This window comes from Porites lutea, chromosome 3 (genome assembly GCF_958299795.1).
Source record: "Porites lutea chromosome 3, jaPorLute2.1, whole genome shotgun sequence".
NCBI classification, from domain to species: Eukaryota; Metazoa; Cnidaria; class Anthozoa; order Scleractinia; family Poritidae; genus Porites; species Porites lutea.
In genome coordinates, this window is record NC_133203.1 from 32,708,922 (window position 1) to 32,733,380 (window position 24,459).

The 24,459-nt window shown below is 38.8% G+C and overlaps 2 protein-coding genes and 1 non-coding gene across 3 annotated transcripts; 2 read left to right on the top strand and 1 right to left on the bottom strand.

Annotated features, from left to right (window-relative positions):
• The first annotated feature begins 4,456 nt into the window (after positions 1 to 4,456).
• LOC140932178 (sphingosine 1-phosphate receptor 1-like) lies at positions 4,457 to 5,449 on the top strand. Its single transcript, XM_073381821.1, has one exon. It carries the CDS (start codon positions 4,457 to 4,459, stop codon positions 5,447 to 5,449), a length of 993 nt encoding a protein of 330 aa, XP_073237922.1.
• An 11,412-nt stretch (positions 5,450 to 16,861) lies between these two features.
• Positions 16,862 to 16,935, bottom strand: Trnas-aga (transfer RNA serine (anticodon AGA)). The gene has a single exon. It is a non-coding gene; the product is annotated as a tRNA-Ser (tRNA).
• A 3,027-nt stretch (positions 16,936 to 19,962) lies between these two features.
• LOC140932179 (sphingosine 1-phosphate receptor 1-like) lies at positions 19,963 to 20,955 on the top strand. Its single transcript, XM_073381822.1, has one exon. The coding sequence runs from the start codon at positions 19,963 to 19,965 to the stop codon at positions 20,953 to 20,955; it is 993 nt and encodes a 330-aa protein (XP_073237923.1).
• Positions 20,956 to 24,459: the final 3,504 nt, after the last annotated feature.

A 24,459-nucleotide genomic window follows, 5' to 3' on the forward strand; every position in this document is an offset into this window, starting at 1 on the left:
GTTTTCAAGGTAGCATCTGTACCAGTTGCTGCCACCTTCTCAGTCACTTTGCTAAGGAAAGGAATATCAGCCACCCGCCTGTCGTTCTTAAGAATCTCCTTGTCGAGGTAAGTAAGTAATCGGTTTAATAACAGGGTTTCCACATTGTGGCTAAATAAAAATATGTATCAAATATTTACAATACAAATATACTATAAAAAAGTAATAGAACAAATAAGGATCAAAAGAGAAAGTATTTACAATGATCGTATCAATAAAACATAAAGTACAATTAAGATAAGCTGGCCTGTGCCCGGTTCTTTATAAAAGAATTTAAAAATGCGCGAACTAAATAGCCTAAAATCGTCACATTTCTCAAGATTAAGGTTATTCTTTTTCAGACGTGAACGTACAAGTCATAAGATAGCTTCAAGAAAACTCCCCTGCTGACAGAGTCCACTGATTGACTATGCTAGTTATGATAGGACGTAATTCTTTAGTACGTGGGTAGGAAGTGGGTCAATGGAACATGTTTTTGTGGAAAGAGACTGAATGGTGTTTTTAACGGTAGAGCAGGATACAGGCATCAAGTTAAATTCGTGAGCCAAAATCGGACCCTGAGATTGCATTGAATGGTTGACTGCATTTCCCGGAGTTCATTCCTAATGGCTTGGATTTTTCGAGAAAGAAGTCATTGAAATTTTCATTCATTGTTTCCAAAGATGTTATAAGAGGGCAAGGCTGACCTTTATACCAGGTTGAAACAGTTTGTCGATCATCAATAATAAGAGAAAGTTTATTTCTTCCTGCCTGCTCCATCCTTATAGTTTTGTAATAAGACAATTTCTGAAAATAGGACAATTTGTGAAGCGGTCATGTTATTAAAAATCAAAAAAACACCTTTTGTTCGAACAAAATAATAAACGAGAAAGACATAAGTATCGTCGGATTAAACCTCTCTAGCCTCAACAAAGCTGTCATTCCGTGGACTAAATCCAGGCACGCCCTACAAAATCGCTCGTCTAAATATAGCTCATTAATCAAAACCGTTTTCTTCATAGTTGGTTTGACGCTAAAACAGTCTGAAATTGACGTCGTTTTTCCCTCAAAAATCAACGGTCTGTTACAGCAGACAGTTGATAATAAAGTGCTCGCATTAGGGAAGGTTTACTGTCTATGAGAATCTGTTAACTGGGCAAAAAACAATGACCGTTGTCTGCATTAACTGGGATCCGCATTAAGTGGGTTGAATTTAGAGAAAATTTAAGGGCTTTCCCCTGGGACAAACAAAACTAACCTATGCAACTGATATTGATGTTATAAAGGAAATAAAGGGAGATGTAAAGAATCAACCATAAGAGGACACAGAAAAAATCTGAGCCCCAGATGGGATTCGAACCCACGACCCTCTGTGTTCTACATCGGATGCTCTAACCTCTGAGCTACTGAGGACTCGTTGGCGAGCAAGGGTCATTTTTGTGGGTTGTACTTACCTACCTCGGAACTCGCAGTCACACAGTCCATCACAAGCAACACATTAAAGCTTAATTAATGTGACTGTGTGATACAGTTCAGCCTTAATGTGTTCGGCAGTTTCAGGCTCAAATTTCGCCTAAGCAGGCTACGACTGTCTTCTCCAAAAAAAAAAAATTTAAATTTGCTATCACGCCCTTTGGAACAACGCCTTTTGATGAAATCACGTTCACCTTCGGAGCGTCTCAGTGTGACAGCTTAATAGACCAAGCCTTTTTTAAAGCACTCTTCTTTTTCGATGACAGCTAGGGGACCTTGAACGGTTTTGAGGATTGCACAAAGTACTCTAACACTAGTATCTTGAAAATCCGTATTTCCAACTTGCAGTAAGTTCCAAAATAATGCAGTTTCCTTGAAAACATAATTATTATATTTAGTAATTCTCTTAGCTGTGAATTTAATTGTGACCCATTATTTAGCGAGATTTTTCAAGGAAAAAAAATGTGATATTGCATTCAGTTAAATTCTGGCAGATTTTTCCAGTTTCGCAATATTGTTTGTTTTATTTTGACAGATTCGACTTTTATTAACTGCCTCACCTTGAACTTTACATTTTCGCTTCACTGATTAAGTAAATTTTGAAATACAAATAATAGAACTAAACTTAGCCGTGATGCCTATCATCATATAAAATAATAAAAAAACACTAAGCATATTTTTCCTTAAGTACTTATTTTCAATATAACTACACATGTAGGAGGGACAAATGGGGTGAACACGGGACCTATATGAATCATTAGCTACCTTTACTTAACAACACCAACCCCATTTAAATCCCAGAAAATCCTTTGTGAAACAGAGCACTGGATTCAAATTCACTTCAACCAAAAGGAGATTAAGTACATCTCTCATTTCAATAGTAGAGCCAGTGTTGAAACCCGCCCTCCCAAGTTACACAATTTACTCCAATTCTCTCCCCCCTTCCATCCCTGACATTTTATGGATCTCCCCCCCGAGCTTCGCGAGTTTCTGCGATACACGTGTTTCTAGTAAATAAAAATACCAAATCGTACTATGAACCGCGTTTCTTTGAGTAAAGAGCATACCTCAGGACGTGAACGGTGTTCACAAAATGTAGAACTGAAAAGAAAAACAAGTGGTGATATACGATTTATAAACCCTAAGCAAACGTACAATAATGAAAAGGACTATAACAAATTTCTTTCAGTTCAACTTTTTATTGTTTTAGTGACTTCTCAGTAGTTTTTTAGGGTCACTCTAAATATTTTGAAATCAATATATCACCAAGCCCCTCAGTTGGGGAGTAAAACGACCCCTATCTCCCTAAACTTGTATTGCATATGTTTGTGTGATTGTCAAACGGTGAGCAGCTATATCATTATTAGTAGCGTGTTGTTTGATAGTGAAATGGCTTCTAAACAAATACTAGGCGTGTAACGATATGGAGGGCCACTGGTTTATCAGCTTTTTTTTGTTATGTGTTTGCCCTCTTTTTAAATAAATTTGATTGATTGATTTTATATCTAATATTGTAAGGCCAAAAACTAATACATTACCGTTGTACAACACGATCACCACAGTCACAGAGTCTTGCTCCTGAAAAAAAAGGGAAAAAGAAGTTAAGTGTCAAGGTAAGGAAGTCACACAAATTGTCTTCATTTTCAATTTTAGCTAACAAAAATGTAAGATTATCAAGTTAGTCAACGTGGCGAAATGTAAAAACTGAAGTTATGGTTGGTATAAACTGAATAAGCTTTTAGATTTTAGAGCGGCAGGCTTGTATAACCTTTTCAGTTTACCGACACTAGGAGCTGTTGCTTCTGGGAATTGCTTCACATGCAGTTATTGATTTTCTCGCTAGACAAAGAATTGAACACTGTGCCTAGCTAATAGCTGGCCAAATGTAATTATTGGACCAACTGAATTTACTATGAAGCAATAATAGTTAGTAATTAAATTGTATGCTTCATCTGTGCGAAATAACGTACTATATTTCTCAGTTCCAATAGCCAACGAGGAGCGTAGCGCTGAGTTGGCGATAACTATCTCATATCCAACAAGCGCGAATGAAATAATTGTTTTATTAAATTTGTTAAAACTCCAAACGTCTGGTTATTACAACTGAATTTTAGGAGGAAATCACATGATATGTGCGCCGTTTGCGAACATATAGTTGAATGAAAATCTGAAAGGGAAGGACGCTGTGCTTAAATTATTCCCGACAAGTACTGTTTTCGCTTTCCCTCGCTGTGACTGTGGAATTTGACGCTGGATAGGTCGACCTGATTGCTCGTCATTTTCGCTTTCTTCCTCCACTGAATCGGAGCTGCACAAAGACCCAGCTTCATTAATCCATTTGTTGTTGTTGTTGTTGTTGTTGTTATAATGGAAAGCCGCTCGTTGTCACTAGAGGCCCGTTATGGACTTGCGAAAGTGTTAAGAGGTTTAAAAGCTCTTTAAAAACGCGAAAAAAATCTGCCAATAGTTTTCAAAACTTACTCCCGCAAGGACTTGCAAGCAATCTGAAAAAATTTAAGGTAAACTTTGTTGTTGGTGGTGGATTGTTGTTGTTGTAATCCGCTCGACGTACGGAAGAAGAAAGCTTGTTATTTCTTTAAATTTGCCATAGAGATCCGTACAATTAACTAATTTCAAACTAAAGTTTGTGGCTTTTTGTCGCTGCCGGTATGACACTTTTCATTTCGTTTTTGTTTCATCGATAGAATGCTCGCGAAATCTACTTTTTTTCGCCACTTTGTCCGAGCGTTTTCCATGTTAGGTCAAACACAAGGTAAGCCAGATTGAGTGAACCAATCATAATGCTAGAAATGCATTAATTATCCGAGGTTGAAAATTTTTATAATTTGGTTTATCGCTGTATCAATGTCAGGCACGAACGGCAACTTTCGGTCAAACAAATAAGATCAATACATTATAACACTCAGTTTTACTCTGCCTTCCAGAAAACTAAAAGAGCAAACACATGCTTCTCACTGTGTCCGTTACGTTCGTGGTTATCTTTGTACTAGAAGCAATCATTATCATTATTGGAAACACGTTCACTGTATTTGTCTTCTGGACACAGCGAACCCACCTCAAGCGAACATGCGTTCTTCTGATTAACCTTGCAGTCGCAGATATGCTTGTCGGGATCGCAGAAGGCATTCTTCTTGGGAGTGAAAAATTTCCAAGAATGACAGGGATTGCAAGTGATGAAGGAAAAGTTCAGTGGGAAAAAAATTTGGGGTCAGCGTTTCAACTCTTCGCCTCAAGTGTATCCATATATTTCCTCGCGCTAGTCTCTTTAGAACGCGCTTTCGCAGTGCTGTGCCCGTTCCGTCATCGCACCACAAAAGCTCGATTTTACATTTACAGTGTAATTGTCATCTGGATTATTGGACTTTTTACGCTCGGCCTTCATTTGGTAGCCTTCTATTTTCCGCCAAAAGTAAAGAGAGAACATGTTGGTGTCACCGTTCACTCTTGCCTTTTGATTTCCTTGTGTGTGATCTGTGGCAGTTACCTGAAAATACGCAATCGACTGCGATCGCCTGCACCCGAACTCGATGTTCTAAGTCGTCAATCTGCTGAGCGCAATCTACGACTTTCAAGAACAATTTTTGTTGCAATTGCTGTATCCCTTGTGTTCTGGATACCAGCTATTGTTGCGTACATAACGAGAGACTTATGCCATGGATGCTTTCCGCCACCCATGATTATAACTGTGAATGCTTTGCATTTGGCGAATTCGATGGTGAATCCATTCGTCTACAGTTCCAGGATGCAGATATTCAAAGACGCGCTGAAGAAGCTATCGCGAAAAAGACGTCAAAAGGTGGATGTGAGTTCCTGTCCCACAACAAGGAAGGGATTGAGGTCACAAAATGCATTTCAGCGTCCGACAATGGATCCTACATCCTACCCATCTGGCATTGAGCAAAAATTGGGTGAAGTGGAACCTTGTAAGCGAAGTTAAACCTTCACCTTTATTAAGTTGGTAAGACCGGTGAGGCATCACACAAACTGTTAAAAAAAGTAAAGAAACACATATATGTTGACCAGGCTAGTTTGTATTTAGTTCCCAAATGTAGTGACTTTCTCCTTGAACACAGCTAGCGATAGAGACAACACTACTCCTGCTGGGAGCTGATTCCACTCCCTAAAGATCCTTGCCGGAAAAAACGAGAATTTGAGGGCATTCTTAGAGCTAAAGGGTGTCTGGAATTTATACGCATGGCTGTTCCGTGTTCTTGTTTTCTTGGAGAATTGCAAATAATTAACAATTGTAGGACGAGGTTGAGCAAAATATCGTGATTAGTGTAATAGTACTCAAAAAGACAATTTCAAACGTTGAAATCCTAATTCAAAATATTCTCGACGAGGTGTGTTCGTTTTCGAAATTGTACTAGCTTAAAAGGTGTTAAGTCAATAACTAGTATTTTTAATTGGAAAGATCCTTATAGTATTTTATTGTTAATCATATTATAGCAAAATTCTCAAATCCGATTGGCTATCAACTGCTCTGATTTCAGCCTTAGGACGGTACGGGTCATGCCTAAGTAATTGGACAGTAGCGCCATCACGTACTCTCTTAAATGGCTTTTTTCAGTGCTGGCAAAAAAAGGCCTTAGAATTTCTTGTGTTTTGATTTAAAAAAAGAGCCTTATATATGAGAAATTTTGTTAAAGTTATAATTAATTGGTAACAGCGGGAGAACTTCGTGTCGTCCAGTTCGGTCTGTAATCATAGTGGTGATATAAAACTAATCGGACTCCCGTAATTTTGTTTTTATCCGTCGTATGATTACAGACCGAATTGGACTCCACTCAGTCCTGTTACAATTACTCATAAAAAGTGTATTTCTCGGGGATAATTCTTAACGAAGGAAGTTATTGCTAGACTTTTTGTGTTCCCGATCCGTCTGGTTACGGATTAAGAACTTAAATTTTGTGGCTAAAAAAATTCTAGAGAATATTCAGTCCTTTTTTATTTTTCCTATACCGTTTTTCTTTTCCCCCTTGTGTAAAGAAAGCCGCTTACACTTTCGCAAATCATGTTTTATGGAAAACGTCTCGTCAACACCTTCTTTCGAAAAGAAACCCGTTTTTGAGTCTGTCCTGGATGTTTGATTAGAGAGTGTTAGTTCGTCAATCAAAAATATATCTTGTGAATTGTTCGTTAGGATTGTAATATACTTATTGGTATAGTGATCCGTTCAGCTGTCTTACTCTGAGGAAAGACCGCCTCTTTCCATATTTAATTTGTTAACTTCTTGAAGCAAATGTTGTAAACCAAGGGAAAATGTAAACCTTATTTCAAGTTACTTCTACTGAACTTGTAAGAAAGTTTTTACGACCAAATTGATCCTTGTAATTTTTCCTAAGTCCGTGGCGTTGTGTTTTTGGAAAACAGTCGAGTTCCAGTATGGAAAATATCGCAAACAGGTTGTTCTTGTAATGACGTACCAACTTAGCGCAGCTGCTCCCTTGAAATTCATGAACTGAATTTGATCGGCAGTTCGCGCCTAAAACTGTGAACTCGGCTGTGTGGCCATAAAAACGCAGCGCTAGATCGAACTAAGATCAGGAGAGAGAGTTGCTTTACACTGAGATAAAGTAAGCGTGTAATTACAAAAAAGAAGAAAATACAGTACAACAACTTGAAAGAAAGAATTTGTGGACTGAGTTTCTGAGTCTTCTGTATAGCCGACTGAAGAGCTAGTTCCCCATCAAACAGTCCTGCTATCGCACTGGTGGGGAACCAGGCGCTAACAAATCACGATATTTTGCAATAACCGAGTTCAATAATTGTTTTATCATTTGATCACCGAGTTTGAGGAATATGTTCGGGAGGCGAAGCGATCTGCCAGCTACAACTAACAGCGATTGCAAGAAGGAGAAAAGCGTGGTTTCATTTACGCATATATAGAATATTATTGGCAGGGAAACAAAGTTGGATGACACTGCGCATGAGCAGACCATTATTTGTAGGCAGTTATTTGCAGGTCACGCCGTGGGCTGTCGGCCAATAATACGAAGAAAAATTTGCAAAGAATGATAATTATGTAAATTAAAATCAACGAGCCCGTGAATAATTGTGTACATTATACATAGGCGACCTAGTTTTCTTCGCGTTTCAAGGGGTTCATCGTATCCGAGCCTTTTGTTCCCTTTATGATTATCGTGGTGGTTGTTATAATGTCCGTCAAGATCATCGCTTGTCGTGGTCATCATAGCCTTTGTCATGTTCGTAGTCCCACGTTACCGCCGCCTGGTTAGCTTAGTAGCAAGAGCGCCGGTTTGCTGAGCAGGAGGTCACGGGTTCAAATCCCGGCCGATCCAACACTCATGGTCTTTAAATAACTGAGAACCTTTGTAATGACATATGCAAACGGTTAGACCATCTATTCTTCTCGGAGAAGGACGAAAAATCGTAGGTCCCGTCCCAGAGCACTTTTACTCAGCTGGTTCTTGTGGGACGTCAAAGAACCAACATCGCTGTTCCGAAAGGTAGGGCCAACCTTTCCTGGACTGGCTGGTTGGCTTGGGTAAGGAGAGATCTCAATATCAGGATAATGATCTAAAATCATGATCCTCCTTCAGGAGGTTTTCAAGAGGACAGAGTCGAAGTCGGAAACGAAATCAGAAGCGTACAACTTTACGGTCGCTTCCAAGTGAAAACTAGGTTGTTAGAGTCGCAAGCAAAAGCGAAAGAACTAAATCATAAAACGTGGGAAAGAGCATTGCGATTGGTTTATCCTGCTGCTTTTGCTTCCAACTCTGACTATCTGGTTTCCAAGAGATCGCAAACGACGGAGTCGTAAGCGGAAGTCGGAAAAAGATGTAGACGTCTTGATTCTCCCGACTCCGATTTTTGATTTTTACTAAATCACAGGCGCTCTTACGACTACGCTTACGACTTCGACTCCGTCGCTAGTGAAAACTAGCCTTAAACGGCATAGAAAAAAATTGTATATATTGCGATCTTGATAGTCAATAAACCTCGTTTAACGATATTTTGCCTTGACAGTTGATAAATATAATAATAATAATAATAATAATAATAATAATAATAATTATGATGATGATGATGATGATAATGATGATGATGATCATTATTATTATTATAACAATGATATTTAACCAGGGTTAACCCGGCTGCGAAAACTGTTATAAATGGGTGCCTGGGTAACTAAAAATAACATTTAAAAGATAAAATAACTATTATAGATTAACCATTAGCGGAGCTTCTTGCGTGCGCGAAGCGCGCGCGAGCGGAGCACCATAACTAAGATAATTTGGTAAACTATCCATCCCAGAAATTTTGGTTCTGACGTCAGCGTACGTCCGTCCCTACGGACTTTCTGGGTAGTGGAAAGTAGTCCGCATGGACTCTTGGGGTAGGGGAAAGTAGAGATTTTTTGACAGGAAATCGCATGGCGCAACGTCGCGCAATTATATCGCGCAACTGGTTTTGAAAAAAGACATTTCAAAGCAACTTAGCAAAAAGATATTTCTACAGAGCCTTTATAACTTTTTATTACAACTTACGAAAGCTATTATGTCAACAAACAACAGCAGAGAGATTTTAGCGTGTAGACGACAGGTTTTAAGCAGAGAGCAAAGAGAAGGTGAACGGCAGAGAGTAAGAGTCAACACGCGTAGAGCAAGCGAAGACGATCGCCATAGAGAGCTCGTTAGAAGAAGGCAAGTAGAAAAAGTCAGGGCGAGAAGAAGGAGAGAAAATTATAGTGAAAAACGCCGGCAAGCAGAACGAGACAGAGCTAGAATGAATAGACAAAGGCAACGTGAAAGAGAAATACAAAGGCAAAGAGAACGGCAGCAAAATAATGACATGATGACAGAAAGTGTTGTGTTAATGTCACTATGGCCCCGCGCTATTGACATTTTGATTTCAAACTGATCTCGGACGCGAAAATTCAGCCAGTCATTTAAATATACAAGCAGGGAAGACAGAGGCTTTTCACTTTTCTCACCATAGTCACGCGTTGATCACGCTCTACGACCGTCCAATTTTTATGCTCTGATTGGTCAAAATTTGACAGGTGAGTTCATATGCAGAAAATTTATACAGCATCTTAAAACTTGTTTACTTTGACAGCAGAAGCTGACAAAGTTTTTTGTCAACTTGTGATGTTTTTCACTGTCTTTTTCCACTGGATGCATAAAATGAATACAGCTGCTATCAACAGTCTTCTGTTATTCATGGCTGGTTTGTTTATTGAATTTTTGGTTGAGAAATGCGTGGCTTGTCAAAGTTGGAAATCCGATTTCGGATGACATCGTTTTCGTTTTTCACCTTGCTGGATGCCGGTTGAAAAGTCCCTCAAGCAATTCTGGCCTTACTTGATAGCTTTCAGAAGCTGCATCTCGAATGGTAAGCCTGAGTAATTATTGTATACAGTGTATGTGTTTGTTTTTTATATCTAATTTCACAAAGTCGAGCGCAGTTTATGAGGTTACTTTATGCACGTTTGTATTAAGATCTGAGACAATAGGGCCATTTATACGAGGAAAATAAGACGCCTCTTACATAGGACGCGTCTTAAATAAGACGCGAACTTTCCGTATAAACGGCACATTTCGTCTAAAATAAGACGCGGCTTAGCTAAGACGCTTCTTATTAGATAAGAAATGCTCGTACAAATGGTAGAGTTCGCGTCTTATTTAAGACGCGTCTTACGTAAGACGCGTCTTATTTTTCCTCGTATAAATGGCCCTAATGATCCGATCTAGGATGAGGTTTGATATAAACTTACAGAGCTTTAAAAAGCCTTTAGTCCATATTTTCTCTCCGCAAATAGAAAGAAAAAGCGTTCCGAAGAGTATTTAGTTATAATTTTGGCTGTAGAAAGAAAGCTTTGAGCGATTTTCTTGCCTCGAGTTCATCTTTGAAAACAGTAAACACCAGGAAGCCGGCTAAAAGCTTTAAGCTTAAGCTTGAAGACTCAGGATTTTTAGAGACGCGTTAATACTTGTCTTCGTGAATGAAAATTGTTGCCTCTGTAAATGTTTCACCGAATTACATTTCTTTTATTGATTGTTAGTAGTCTCTTGCAATTTTAATCGCTTTGCCGTTTGTTTTCAGTCGTTCATAAACATCGCTTGCAGGAGTACTCAAAATGTCAAGCGTATCAAACGTTTTTTAAGATTACACATCGTTATAAAACCATTAAATAAAAAAAATAAACACAATAAATTCTTTATCATGTTGAAGCGTAACTCTTTTAATGTTCACTGAAAATTTGGCGCTTGCCAAAAGTGAGAACCGGCTGGCTGTATAGGTGATTTCGGAAATTTTTTGAACGCTTTTGCTAAAAGCCCACGCGTGCTTCGTCTGCTTCTGAACATTGAATGAGTGCATTTGTCTTGAAAAATTGTGAAATACTGCATTTTGTCTGAGGTCTGTATGATAAAAACAGCGCCTCATATTACTGTTTCACCTCAGATGTGATGTATAAAAAGTGTGAAATGTTGGTTTACACGCACCCAGAGTTGTTGGCAAGATTTTGTTTAGTAAACTTGTCGAACGCCAAAAATTCTGCCTGATTTGTTTTCCAAGGATTCGTTTTCCAGGCTTAATCTACTGAGATCAAGAGCCATCATAGCTCTTAAATGTGATCGAAGATGATTGCTATTTTTTGGGTGTATATATACGGCTATCAATTCGATGTAAGATTTTTTTTCACTCTAAAATCACTTAGCCTTAGCTTTTCCTAAAAAGTCACAAATGTGCCCTTAAGTTAACTGATTTGTGTATTACAAGTTTATTGTTTGATTTAAATTATGAATTTATTAATGGGAGCTTCGCTTATAGCCCTGGCTAAATCTATATATTAGGAAATGTAAAAACATGTCAAAGGATTAAAACTAAGAATTATATAACTACCTGAATTAAGACTTTAAAAACTCTAAAAGATTTATCAGAACTCAAAAAAATAATACCATTGAGCCGCGTTTTAAAAATCACTATAGAGTCAACTTCCTTTAGATGCGGTAGCAAGTTATTGAAAGCTGGGGTTCCAATATAAAAAAGTGCCTTTCTTAGGAGATTCTGTACGCAATTCAGGAATTAAAATATCTTAACAATTACGACTAGTGAAATAACTATATGAAGACTTCATAAAACCATCCTTAAATAGATCTGGAGACACTTACGACTGAGAGTGAGAGTTTGTAGATAATCAAGTCTTATGTATTTGGTACCACGGACGGTCTACTAAATTTAGTTTGACAGTGGTAAAATCTTTGTCAGCGACGTTATTTGAAAAACCTCACAGAAAGGCTAGAAAAAAACAGACAAACAAAAACACAACAGAGAAAAGAGAAGAAACGCCACATCATTTCACTTTCAAAAAGAACTTCAATCTGCAGTTCCCGCTCCCTAAGAATACTTAATGAACAAAAAATATTAATTATTACGTTAACAAACGTGAACTAAAGATAACAAAACCCACCCGCAATTAACCACCGACTCTACCCCTCCACTCCTCCCCCGGCACCTTACTTTTGTTTTTCGGTGACTGAGAAATCGTAGGTATTTTCCTATAGAAATCCTATGCTGGGCATATTGAATTTCAGAGGTTCAGAGCACCGGGCTCCCTTTAATAGGGAGCTTTAGATTCTGAGGCGAGGACGACAACGAGAACGACACTGCAAACAGCTGCGCAGCAGACTAAACTACGTAGTGCGCGCACGTGATGAACCAACGTCATTTTGGCGGGAAAATTTCATTCTACTACGAGTTTTAGCGGAATTAATGTCGTAGTGGCGAAAACAAGTTATTAGGAATTTTACAATCTTACCTCCTTCAACGGAAATAAGCGAACTAACTATTGTTGTGAAAAAAAGTACAATGATACAGTTGACTCCCGATAACTCGAACTCTCGCTAACTCGAACCTCGCGCTAACTCGAACCAAAGTCGATTTTCCCTGGATTTCCTTCTTACATTTACTGTAATTTTACCCTTGGTAACTCGAACCCTCGATAACTCGAACTTCCCGCTAACTGGAAGTAATTTTTGTTTCCCTTCAGCTCATTTCTATACAATTTTACCCACGATAACTCGAACCATGTTATAAGCGAGTGACAAGTCGGGAAAAAAACCGTGTTCTGAAGTCCGAAACATTGAATTTATTTCAAAACAACCGAGTCAATTCTTTGTCTTTACTTTTTTGTCACTCCAGTTCAAATTCAGTGTCCATTCCTGTATACTTTGTTGCTTAATTGCCTTTCCTTCCCATCCATTTGCTTATTTCCTTACTTCCGGTTATTTGCTTCAAACTCTCGATAACTCGAACTCCCGATAACTCGAAGTTTTTTCGATTTCCCTTGAAGGTTCGAGTTATCGGGAGTCGACTGTACTTCCCGGGATATATATTTTTAGAGGACAGGACACTGAGAGTTTCTGAGTCTTCTGTATAGCCGACTGAAGAGCTAGTTCCCCATCAAACAGTCCTGCTATCGCACTGGTGGGGAACCAGGCGCTAACAAATCACGATATTTTGCAATAACCGAGTTCAATAATTGTTTTATCATTTGATCACCGAGTTTGAGGAATATCTTCGGGAGGCGAAGCGATCTGCCAGCTACAATCAACAGCGATTGCAAGAAGGAGAAAAGCGTGGTTTCATTAACGCATATATAGAATATTATTGGCAGGGAAACAAAGTTGGATGACATTGCGCATAAGCAGACCATTATTTGTAGGCAGTTATTTGCAGGTCACGCCGTGGGCTGTCGGCCAATAATACGAAGAAAAATTTGCAAAGAATGATAATTATGTAAATTAAAATCAACGAGCCCGTGAATAATTGTGTACATTATACATAGGCGACCTAGTTTTCTTCGCGTTTCAAGGGGTTCATCGTATCCGAGCCTTTTGTTCCCTTTATGATTATCGTGGTGGTTGTTATAATGTCCGTCAAGATCATCGCTTGTCGTGGTCATCATAGCCTTTGTCATGTTCGTAGTCCCACGTTACCGCCGAATGGTTAGCTTAGTAGCAAGAGCGCCGGTTTGCTGAGCAGGAGGTCACGGGTTCAAATCCCGGCCGATCCAACACTCATGGTCTTTAAATAACTGAGAACCTTTGTAATGACATATGCAAACGGTTAGACCATCTATTCTTCTCGGAGAAGGACGAAAAATCGTAGGTCCCGTCCCAGAGCACTTTTACTCAGCTGGTTCTTGTGGGACGTCAAAGAACCAACATCGCTGTTCCGAAAGGTAGGGCCAACCTTTCCTGGGCTGGCTGGTTGGCTTGGGTAAGGAGAGATCTCAATATCAGGATAATGATCTAAAATCATGATCCTCCTCCAGGAGGTTTTCAAGAGGACAGAGTCGAAGTCGGAAACGAAATCAGAAGCGTACAACTTTACGGTCGCTTCCAAGTGAAAACTAGGTTGTTAGAGTCGCAAACAAAAGCGAAAGAACTAAATCATAAAACGTGGGAAAGAGGTTGATGAAAGAGGTTGAATTCCTCGAAGGACGATTTCTTGATGAAAAGCTTCCCTTTCTCCACAAAAAGAAAGCTGAGCATTCTTTTGAACATTCTCTTTCCATTTTTGTCTTTTAACGGTGTATTTTTAACTTTGAAATGCAGAACTCTTGTCTTAAAACATCTGCATGGTGATCGCGCAGCAGCCATTTTGTTGAAAATGGATATCCGTCGCTAAGGTTTCCAAATATGGTAAAAGTGAATATTCACGAGCATTGAACGCGAGTTACACGTTTCAACCCCTTATGAATTTCTGGTTGTAGTTAATTTAATTTTTTTTCTCTCTTATATTTGTGATAACAAGAATAAATAGATATATGAAATAAATGTAAACAAAATAAAACCAGTGTTATGTTTCTCATATCATAACTCGAAAATGTAATTTCCGAAATAGGAATGCTTTTAGGACAGACTAAACGGATAAGTGAGAGTCTTCATTTTTAAGAGAATTGGGAAGGGTATTCCATACTGATGGGGTTCGAGTGCTTAAAAGGAAAACGCACGTTCACCGTATTTCACAGAGTTCACAATGGGGACAGTAAAAAGTGATTTGGATGATGAGCGAAGACTTCGTAGTGGATGATATTCCTGTAAAATGGACCGCAAGCAGGTACGAAAAAGTCCATGAAGAATCTTGGAAGTAATAAGAATGACTTGCAATATTATAATTGTTTCAACTGGCAGCTAGTGTAGATCACGAAGAGCAGGTTTGACGTGTTTGTGTATTTTTTAGCAGTCCAGTAATAAGACGTGCTGCAGTATTTTGAATTCTTTGAAGTTTTTCAACTTTCTGTTTTGGAAGACCATTTAAGATAGTGTTGTAGTCTAAACGTGATACACTGCATTAAAGGGGCATTGAGTAACAGTTTGAGGTTTTTGTTAATAAGGTCAAAGTTTGCTAATGTGCCCAGTGGACCTGATGGCATATTGATTACATTTCTGCATGTCTCGTTTAGTTGTCTAGAATAAATCCAAGATTACGAACTCTTTCAGTTAGTTCAACGTCAGTACTGTCAAAAGAGAGCTTCTCAATGTCAGGCGTCTTAGTATATCGGGATGTGAACAATATAAGCTCTGTCTTCTCAGCATTTGTGACATTTTTTTCCTTGCATATTTTGCGTGTTCCATTGCATTTCATCCTCTATACAGTTTTGGAGGGCAGTCAGGGAGAGAACCTGATTTGCAGGATCGATAGCTATTTACAGTTAAGTGTCATGTGCATATCGCGAGTAATTACATCCTGTAAAGGGGGGGGGGGGGGGGGAGGGCAATATAGATGGTAAAAAGCAGCGGTCCAAGTATAGACCATTGTGGGACGTCATAACATGGAGCGCGAAGCGTGAACATCTGGTCTCCAATTATTATTGAGAAAGATTTCTGGTTAAGGCGAGCAATTACATCCTGTGGAGGGCCAATAAAAAGGGTGAAAAGTAGCGGTCCAGTGTAGACCCTTGACACAGTGCGCGAGGAGTGAACACTTGATCGACAATAATTATTCATTGCCGCCGGTTTTCAAGGTAGCATCTGTACCAGTTGCTGCCACCTTCTCAGTCACTTTGCTAAGGAAAGGAATATCAGCCACCCGCCTGTCGTTCTTAAGAATCTCCTTGTCGAGGTAAGTAAGTAATCGGTTTAATAACAGGGTTTCCACATTGTGGCTAAATAAAAATATGTATCAAATATTTACAATACAAATATACTATAAAAAAGTAATAGAACAAATAAGGATCAAAAGAGAAAGTATTTACAATGATCGTATCAATAAAACATAAAGTACAATTAAGATAAGCTGGCCTGTGCCCGGTTCTTTATAAAAGAATTTAAAAATGCGCGAACTAAATAGCCTAAAATCGTCACATTTCTCAAGATTAAGGTTATTCTTTTTCAGACGTGAACGTACAAGTCATAAGATAGCTTCAAGAAAACTCCCCTGCTGACAGAGTCCACTGATTGACTATGCTAGTTATGATAGGACGTAATTCTTTAGTACGTAGGTAGGAAGTGGGTCAATGGAACATGTTTTTGTGGAAAGAGACTGAATGGTGTTTTTAACGGCAGAGCAGGATACAGGCATCAAGTTAAATTCGTGAGCCAAAATCGGACCCTGAGATTGCATTGAATGGTTGACTGCATTTCCCGGAGTTCATTCCTAATGACTTGGATTTTTCGAGAAAGAAGTCATTGAAATTTTCATTCATTGTATCCAAAGATGTTATAAGAGGGCAAGGCTGACCTTTATACCAGGTTGAAACAGTTTGTCGATCATTAATAATAAGAGAAAGTTTATTTCTTCCTGCCTTATCCATCCTTACAGTTTTGTAATAAGACAATTTCTGAAAATAGGACAATTTGTGAAGCGGTCATGTTATTAAAAATCAAAAAAACACCTTTTATTCCAACAAAATAATAAACGAGAAAGACATAAGCATCGTCGGATTAAACCTCTCTAGCCTCAACAAAGCTGTCATTTCGTGGACTAAATCCAGGCACGCCCTACAAAATCGCTCGTCTAAATATAGCTTATTAAACAAAACCGTTTTCTTCATAGTTGGTTTGACGCTAAAACAGTCTGAAATTGACGTCGTTTTTTCCTCAAAAATCAACGGTCTGTTACAGCAGACAGTTGATAATAAAGTGTTCGCATTAGGGAAGGTTTACTGTCTATGAGAATCTGTTAACTGGGCAAAAAACAATGACCGTTGTCTGCATTAACTGGGATCCGCATTAAGTGGGTTGAATTTAGAGAAAATTTAAGGACTTTCCCCTGGGACAAACAAAACTAACCTATGCCACTGATATTGATATTATAAAGGGAATAAAGGGAGATGTAAAGAATCAACCATAAGAGGACACAGAAAAAAAAACTGAGCCCCAGATGGGATTCGAACCCACGACCCTCCGTGTTCTAGATCGGATGCTCTAACCTCTGAGCTACTGAGGACTCGTTAGCGAGCAAGGGTCATTTTTGTAGGTTGGACTTGCCTACCGCATCTCGCAGTCACACAGTCCATCACAAGCAACACATTAAGGCTTAATTAATGTGACTGTGTGATACGGTTAAGCCTTAATGTGTTCGGCAGTTTCAGGCTCAAATTTCGCCTAAGCAGGCTACGACTCTCTTGTCCAAAAAAAAAAAGAACTTTAAATTTGCTATCACGCCCTTTGGAACAACGCCTTTTGATGAAATCACGTTCACCTTCGGAGCGTCTCAGTGTGACAGCTTAATAGACCAAGCCTTTTTTAAAGCACTCTTCTTTTTCGATGACAGCTAGGGGACGTTGAACGGTTTTGAGGATTGCACAAAGTCCTCTAACACTAGTATCTTGAAAATCCGTATTTCCAACTTGCAATAAGTTCCAAAATAATGCAGTTTCCTTGAAAACATAATTATTAAATTTAGTAATTCTCTTAGCTGTGAATTTAATTTTGACCCATTATTTAGCGAGATTTTTCAAGGAAAAAAAATGTGATATTACATTCAGTTAAATTCTGGCAGATTTTACCAGTTTCGCAATATTGTTTGTTTTATTTTGACAGATTAGACTTTTATTAACTGCCTCACCTTGAACTTTACATTTTCGCTTCATTGATTAAGTAAATTTTGAAATACAAATGATAGAACTAAACTTAGCCGTCATGCCTATCGTCATATAAAATAGTAAAAAACACTAAGCATATTTTTCCTTAAGCACTTATTTTCAATATAACTACACATGTAGGAGGGACAAATGGGGTGAACACGGGACCTATATGAATCATTAGCTACCTTTACTTAACAACACCAACCCCATTTAAATCTCAGAAAATCCTTTGTGAAACAGAGCACTGGATTCAAATTCACTTCAACCAAAAGGAGATTAGGTACATCTCTCATTTCAATAGTAGAGCCAGTGTTGAAACCCGCCCTTTCAAGTTACACAATTTACTCCAATTCTCTCCCCCCTTCCATCCCTGACATTTTATGGACCTCCCTCCCGAGCTTCGCGAGTTTCTGCGATACACGTGTTTCTAGTAAATAAAAATACCAAATCGTACTATGAACCGCGTTTCTTTGAGTAAAGAGCATACCTCAGGACGTGAACGGTGTTCACAAAATGTACAACTGAAAAGAAAAACAAGTGGTGATATACGATTTATAAACCCTAAGCAAACGTACAATAATGAAAAGGATTATAACAAATTTCTTTCAGTTCAACTTTTTATTGTTTTAGTGACATCTCAGTAGTTTTTTAGGGTCACTCTAAATATTTTGAAATCAATATATCACCAAGCCCCTCAGTTGGGGAGTAAAACGACCCCTATCTCCCTAAACTTGTATTGTATATGTTTGTGTGATTGTCAAACGGTGAGCAGCTATATCATTATTAGTAGCGTGTTGTTTGATAGTGAAATGGCTTCTAAACAAATACTAGGCGTGTAACGATATGGAGGGCCACTGGTTTATCAGCTTTTTTTGTTATGTGTTTGCCCTCTTTTTAAATAAATTTGATTGATTGATTTTGTATCTAATATTGTAAGGCCAAAAACTAATACATTACCGTTGTACAACACGATCACCACAGTCACAGAGTCTTGCTCATGAAAAAAAAGGGAAAAAGAAGTTAAGTGTCAAGGTAAGGAAGTCACACAAATTGTCTTCATTTTCAATTTTAGCTAACAAAAATGTAAGATTATCAAGTTAGTCAACGTGGCGAAATGTAAAAACTGAAGTTATGGTCGGTATAAACTGAATAAGCTTTTAGATTTTAGAGCGGCAGGCTTGTATAACCTTTTCAGTTTACCGACACTAGGAGCTGTTGCTTCTGGGAATTGCTTCACATGCAGTTATTGATTTTCTCGCTAGACAAAGAATTGAACACTGTGCCTAGCTAATAGCTGGCCAAATGTAATTATTGGACCAACTGAATTTACTATGAAGCAATAATAGTTAGTAATTAAATTGTATACTTCATCTGTGCGAAATAACGTACTATATTTCTCAGTTCCAATAGCCAACGAGGAGCGTAGCGCTGAGTTGGCGATAACTATCTCATATCCAACAAGCGCGAATGAAATAATTGTTTTATTAAATTTGTTTAAACTCCAAACGTCTGGTTATTACAACTGAATTTTAGGAGGAAATCACATGATATGTGCGCCGTTTGCGAACATATACTTGAATGAAAATCTGAAAGGGAAGGACGCTGTGCTTAAATTATTCCCGACAAGTACTGTTTTCGCTTTCCCTCGCTGTGACTGTGGAATTTGACGCTGGATAGGTCGACCTGATTGCTCGTCATTTTCGTTTTCTTCCTCCACTGAATCGGAGCTGCACAAAGACCCAGCTTCATTAATCCATTTGTTGTTGTTGTTGTTGTTGTTGTTGTTATAATGGAAAGCCGCTCGTTGTCACTAGAGGCCCGTTATGGACTTGCGAAAGTGTTAAGAGGTTTAAAAGCTCTTTAAAAACGCGAAAAAAATCTGCCAATAGTTTTCAAAACTTACTCCCGCAAGGACTTGCAAGCAATCTGAAAAAATTTAAGGTAAACTTTGTTGTTGGTGGTGGATTGTTGTTGTTGTAATCCGCTCGACGTACGGAAGAAGAAAGCTTGTTATTTCTTTAAATTTGCCATAGAGATCCGTACAATTAACTAATTTCAAACTAAAGTTTGTGGCTTTTTATGGCTGCCGGTATGACACTTTTCATTTCGTTTTTGTTTCATCGATAGAATGCTCGCGAAATCTACTTTTTTTCGCCACTTTGTCCGAGCGTTTTCCATGTTAGGTCAAACACAAGGTAAGCGAGATTGAGTGAACCAATCATAATGCTAGAAATGCATTAATTATCCGAGGTTGAAAATTTTTATAATTTGGTTTATCGCTGTATCAATGTCAGGCACGAACGGCAACTTTCGGTCAAACAAATAAGATCAATACATTATAACACTCAGTTTTACTCTGCCTTCCAGAAAACTAAAAGAGCAAACACATGCTTCTCACTGTGTCCGTTACGTTCGTGGTTATCTTTGTACTAGAAGCAATCATTATCATTATTGGAAACACGTTCACTGTATTTGTCTTCTGGACACAGCGAACCCACCTCAAGCGAACATGCGTTCTTCTGATTAACCTTGCAGTCGCAGATATGCTTGTCGGGATCGCAGAAGGCATTCTTCTTGGGAGTGAAAAATTTCCAAGAATGACAGGGATTGCAAGTGATGAAGGAAAAGTTCAGTGGGAAAAAAATTTGGGGTCAGCGTTTCAACTCTTCGCCTCAAGTGTATCCATATATTTCCTCGCGCTAGTCTCTTTAGAACGCGCTTTCGCAGTGCTGTGCCCGTTCCGTCATCGCACCACAAAAGCTCGATTTTACATTTACAGTGTAATTGTCATCTGGATTATTGGACTTTTTACGCTCGGCCTTCATTTGGTAGCCTTCTATTTTCCGCCAAAAGTAAAGAGAGAACATGTTGGTGTCACCGTTCACTCTTGCCTTTTGATTTCCTTGTGTGTGATCTGTGGCAGTTACCTGAAAATACGCAATCGACTGCGATCGCCTGCACCCGAACTCGATGTTCTAAGTCGTCAATCTGCTGAGCGCAATCTACGACTTTCAAGAACAATTTTTGTTGCAATTGCTGTATCCCTTGTGTTCTGGATACCAGCTATTGTTGTGTACATAACGAGAGACTTATGCCATGGATGCTTTCCGCCACCCATGATTATAACTGTGAATGCTTTGCATTTGGCGAATTCGATGGTGAATCCATTCGTCTACAGTTCCAGGATGCAGATATTCAAAGACGCGCTGAAGAAGCTATCGCGAAAAAGACGTCAAAAGGTGGATGTGAGTTCCTGTCCCACAACAAGGAAGGGATTGAGGTCACAAAATGCATTTCAGCGTCCGACAATGGATCCTACATCCTACCCATCTGGCATTGAGCAAAAATTGGGTGAAGTGGAACCTTGTAAGCGAAGTTAAACCTTCACCTTTATTAAGTTGGTAAGACCGGTGAGGCATCACACAAACTGTTAAAAAAAGTAAAGAAACACATATATGTTGACCAGGCTAGTTTGTATTTAGTTCCCAAATGTAGTGACTTTCTCCTTGAACACAGCTAGCGATAGAGACAACACTACTCCTGCTGGGAGCTGATTCCACTCCCTAAAGATCCTTGCCGGAAAAAACGAGAATTTGAGGGCATTCTTAGAGCTAAAGGGTGTCTGGAATTTATACGCATGGCTGTTCCGTGTTCTTGTTTTCTTGGAGAATTGCAAATAATTAACAATTGTAGGACGAGGTTGAGCAAAATATCGTGATTAGTGTAATAGTACTCAAAAAGACAATTTCAAACGTTGAAATCCTAATTCAAAATATTCTCGACGAGGTGTGTTCGTTTTCGAAATTGTACTAGCTTAAAAGGTGTTAAGTCAATAACTAGTATTTTTAATTGGAAAGATCCTTATAGTATTTTATTGTTAATCATATTATAGCAAAATTCTCAAATCCGATTGGCTATCAACTGCTCTGATTTCAGCCTTAGGACGGTACGGGTCATGCCTAAGTAATTGGACAGTAGCGCCATCACGTACTCTCTTAAATGGCTTTTTTCAGTGCTGGCAAAAAAAGGCCTTAGAATTTCTTGTGTTTTGATTTAAAAAAAGAGCCTTATATATGAGAAATTTTGTTAAAGTTATAATTAATTGGTAACAGCGGGAGAACTTCGTGTCGTCCAGTTCGGTCTGTAATCATAGTGGTGATATAAAACTAATCGGACTCCTGTAATTTTGTTTTTATCCGTCGTATGATTACAGACCGAATTGGACTCCACTCAGTCCTGTTACAATTACTCATAAAAAGTGTATTTCTCGGGGATAATTCTTAACGAAGGAAGTTATTGCTAGACTTTTTGTGTTCCCGATCCGTCTGGTTACGGATTAAGAACTTAAATTTTGTGGCTAAAAAAATTCTAGAGAATATTCAGTCCTTTTTTATTTTTCCTATACCGTTTTTCTTTTCCCCCTTGTGTAAAGAAAGCCGCTTACACTTTCGCAAATCATGTTTTATGGAAAACGTCTCGTCAACACCTTCTTTCGAAAAGAAACCCGTTTTTGAGTCTGTCCTGGATGTTTGATTAGAGAGTGTTAGTTCGTCAATCAAAAATATATCTTGTGAATTGTTCGTTAAGATTGTAATATACTTATTGGTATAGTGATCCGTTCAGCTGTCTCACTCTGAGGAAAGACCGCCTCTTTCCATATTTGATTTGTTAACTTCTTGAAGCAAATGTTGTAAACCAAGGGAAAATGTAAACCTTATTTCAAGTTACTTCTACCGAACTTGTAAGAAAGTTTTTACGACCAAATTGATCCTTGTAATTTTTCCTAAGTCCGTGGCGTTGTGTTTTTGGAAAACAGTCGAGTTCCAGTATGGAAAATATCGCAAACAGGTTGTTCTTGTAATGACGTACCAACTTAGCGCAGCTGCTCCCTTGAAATTCATGAACTGAATTTGATCGGCAGTTCGCGCCTAAAACTGTGAACTCGGCTGTGTGGCCATAAAAACGCAGCGCTAGATCGAACTAAGATCAGGGAGAGAGAGTTGCTTTACACTGAGATAAAGTAAGCGTGTAATTACAAAAAAGAAGAAAATACAGTACAACAACTTGAAAGAAAGAATTTGTGGACTGAGTTTCTGAGTCTTCTGTATAGCCGACTGAAGAGCTAGTTCCCCATCAAACAGTCCTGCTATCGCACTGGTGGGGAACCAGGCGCTAACAAATCACGATATTTTGCAATAACCGAGTTCAATAATTGTTTTATCATTTGATCACCGAGTTTGAGGAATATGTTCGGGAGGCGAAGCGATCTGCCAGCTACAACTAACAGCGATTGCAAGAAGGAGAAAAGCGTGGTTTCATTTACGCATATATAGAATATTATTGGCAGGGAAACAAAGTTGGATGACACTGCGCATGAGCAGACCATTATTTGTAGGCAGTTATTTGCAGGTCACGCCGTGGGCTGTCGGCCAATAATACGAAGAAAAATTTGCAAAGAATGATAATTATGTAAATTAAAATCAACGAGCCCGTGAATAATTGTGTACATTATACATAGGCGACCTAGTTTTCTTCGCGTTTCAAGGGGTTCATCGTATCCGAGCCTTTTGTTCCCTTTATGATTATCGTGGTGGTTGTTATAATGTCCGTCAAGATCATCGCTTGTCGTGGTCATCATAGCCTTTGTCATGTTCGTAGTCCCACGTTACCGCCGCCTGGTTAGCTTAGTAGCAAGAGCGCCGGTTTGCTGAGCAGGAGGTCACGGGTTCAAATCCCGGCCGATCCAACACTCATGGTCTTTAAATAACTGAGAACCTTTGTAATGACATATGCAAACGGTTAGACCATCTATTCTTCTCGGATAATGACGAAAAATCGTAGGTCCCGTCCCAGAGCACTTTTACTCAGCTGGTTCTTGTGGGACGTCAAAGAACCAACATCGCTGTTCGGAAAGGTAGGGCCAACCTTTCCTGGGCTGGCTGGTTGGCTTGGGTAAGGAGAGATCTCAATATCAAGATAATGATCTAAAATCATGATCCTCCTCCAGGAGGTTTTCACGAGGACGGAGTCGAAGTCGGAAACGAAATCAGAAGCGTACAACTTTACGGTCGCTTCCAAGTGAAAACTAGGTTGTTAGAGTCGCAAGCAAAAGCGAAAGAACTAAATCATAAAACGTGGGAAAGAGCATTGCGATTGGTTTATCCTTCTGCTTTTGCTTCCAACTCTGACTATCTGGTTTCCAAGAGATCGCAAACGACGGAGTCGTAAGCGGAAGTCGGAAGAAGATGTAGACGTCTTGATTCTCCCGACTCCGATTTTTGATTTTTACTAAATCACAAGCGCTCTTACGACTACGCTTACGACTTCGACTCCGTCGCTAGTGAAAACTAGCCTTAAACGGCATAGAAAAAAATTGTATATATTGCGATCTTGATAGTCAATAAACCTCGTTTAACGATATTTTGCCTTGACAGTTGATAAATATAATAATAATAATAATAATAATAATAATAATAATAATAATAATAATTATGATGATGATGATGATGATAATGATGATGATGATCATTATTATTATTATAACAATGATATTTAACCAGGGTTAACCCGTCTGCGAAAACTGTTATAAATGGGTGCCTGGGCAACTAAAAATAACATTTAAAAGATAAAATAACTATTATAGATTAACCATTAGCGGAGCTTCTTGCGTGCGCGAAGCGCGCGCGAGCGGAGCACCATAACTAAGATAATTTGGTAAACTATCCATCCCAGAAATTTTGGTTCTGACGTCAGCGTACGTCCGTCCCTACGGACTTTCTGGGTAGTGGAAAGTAGTCCGCATGGACTCTTGGGGTAGGGGAAAGTAGAGATTTTTTGACAGGAAATCGCATGGCGCAACGTCGCGCAATTATATCGCGCAACTG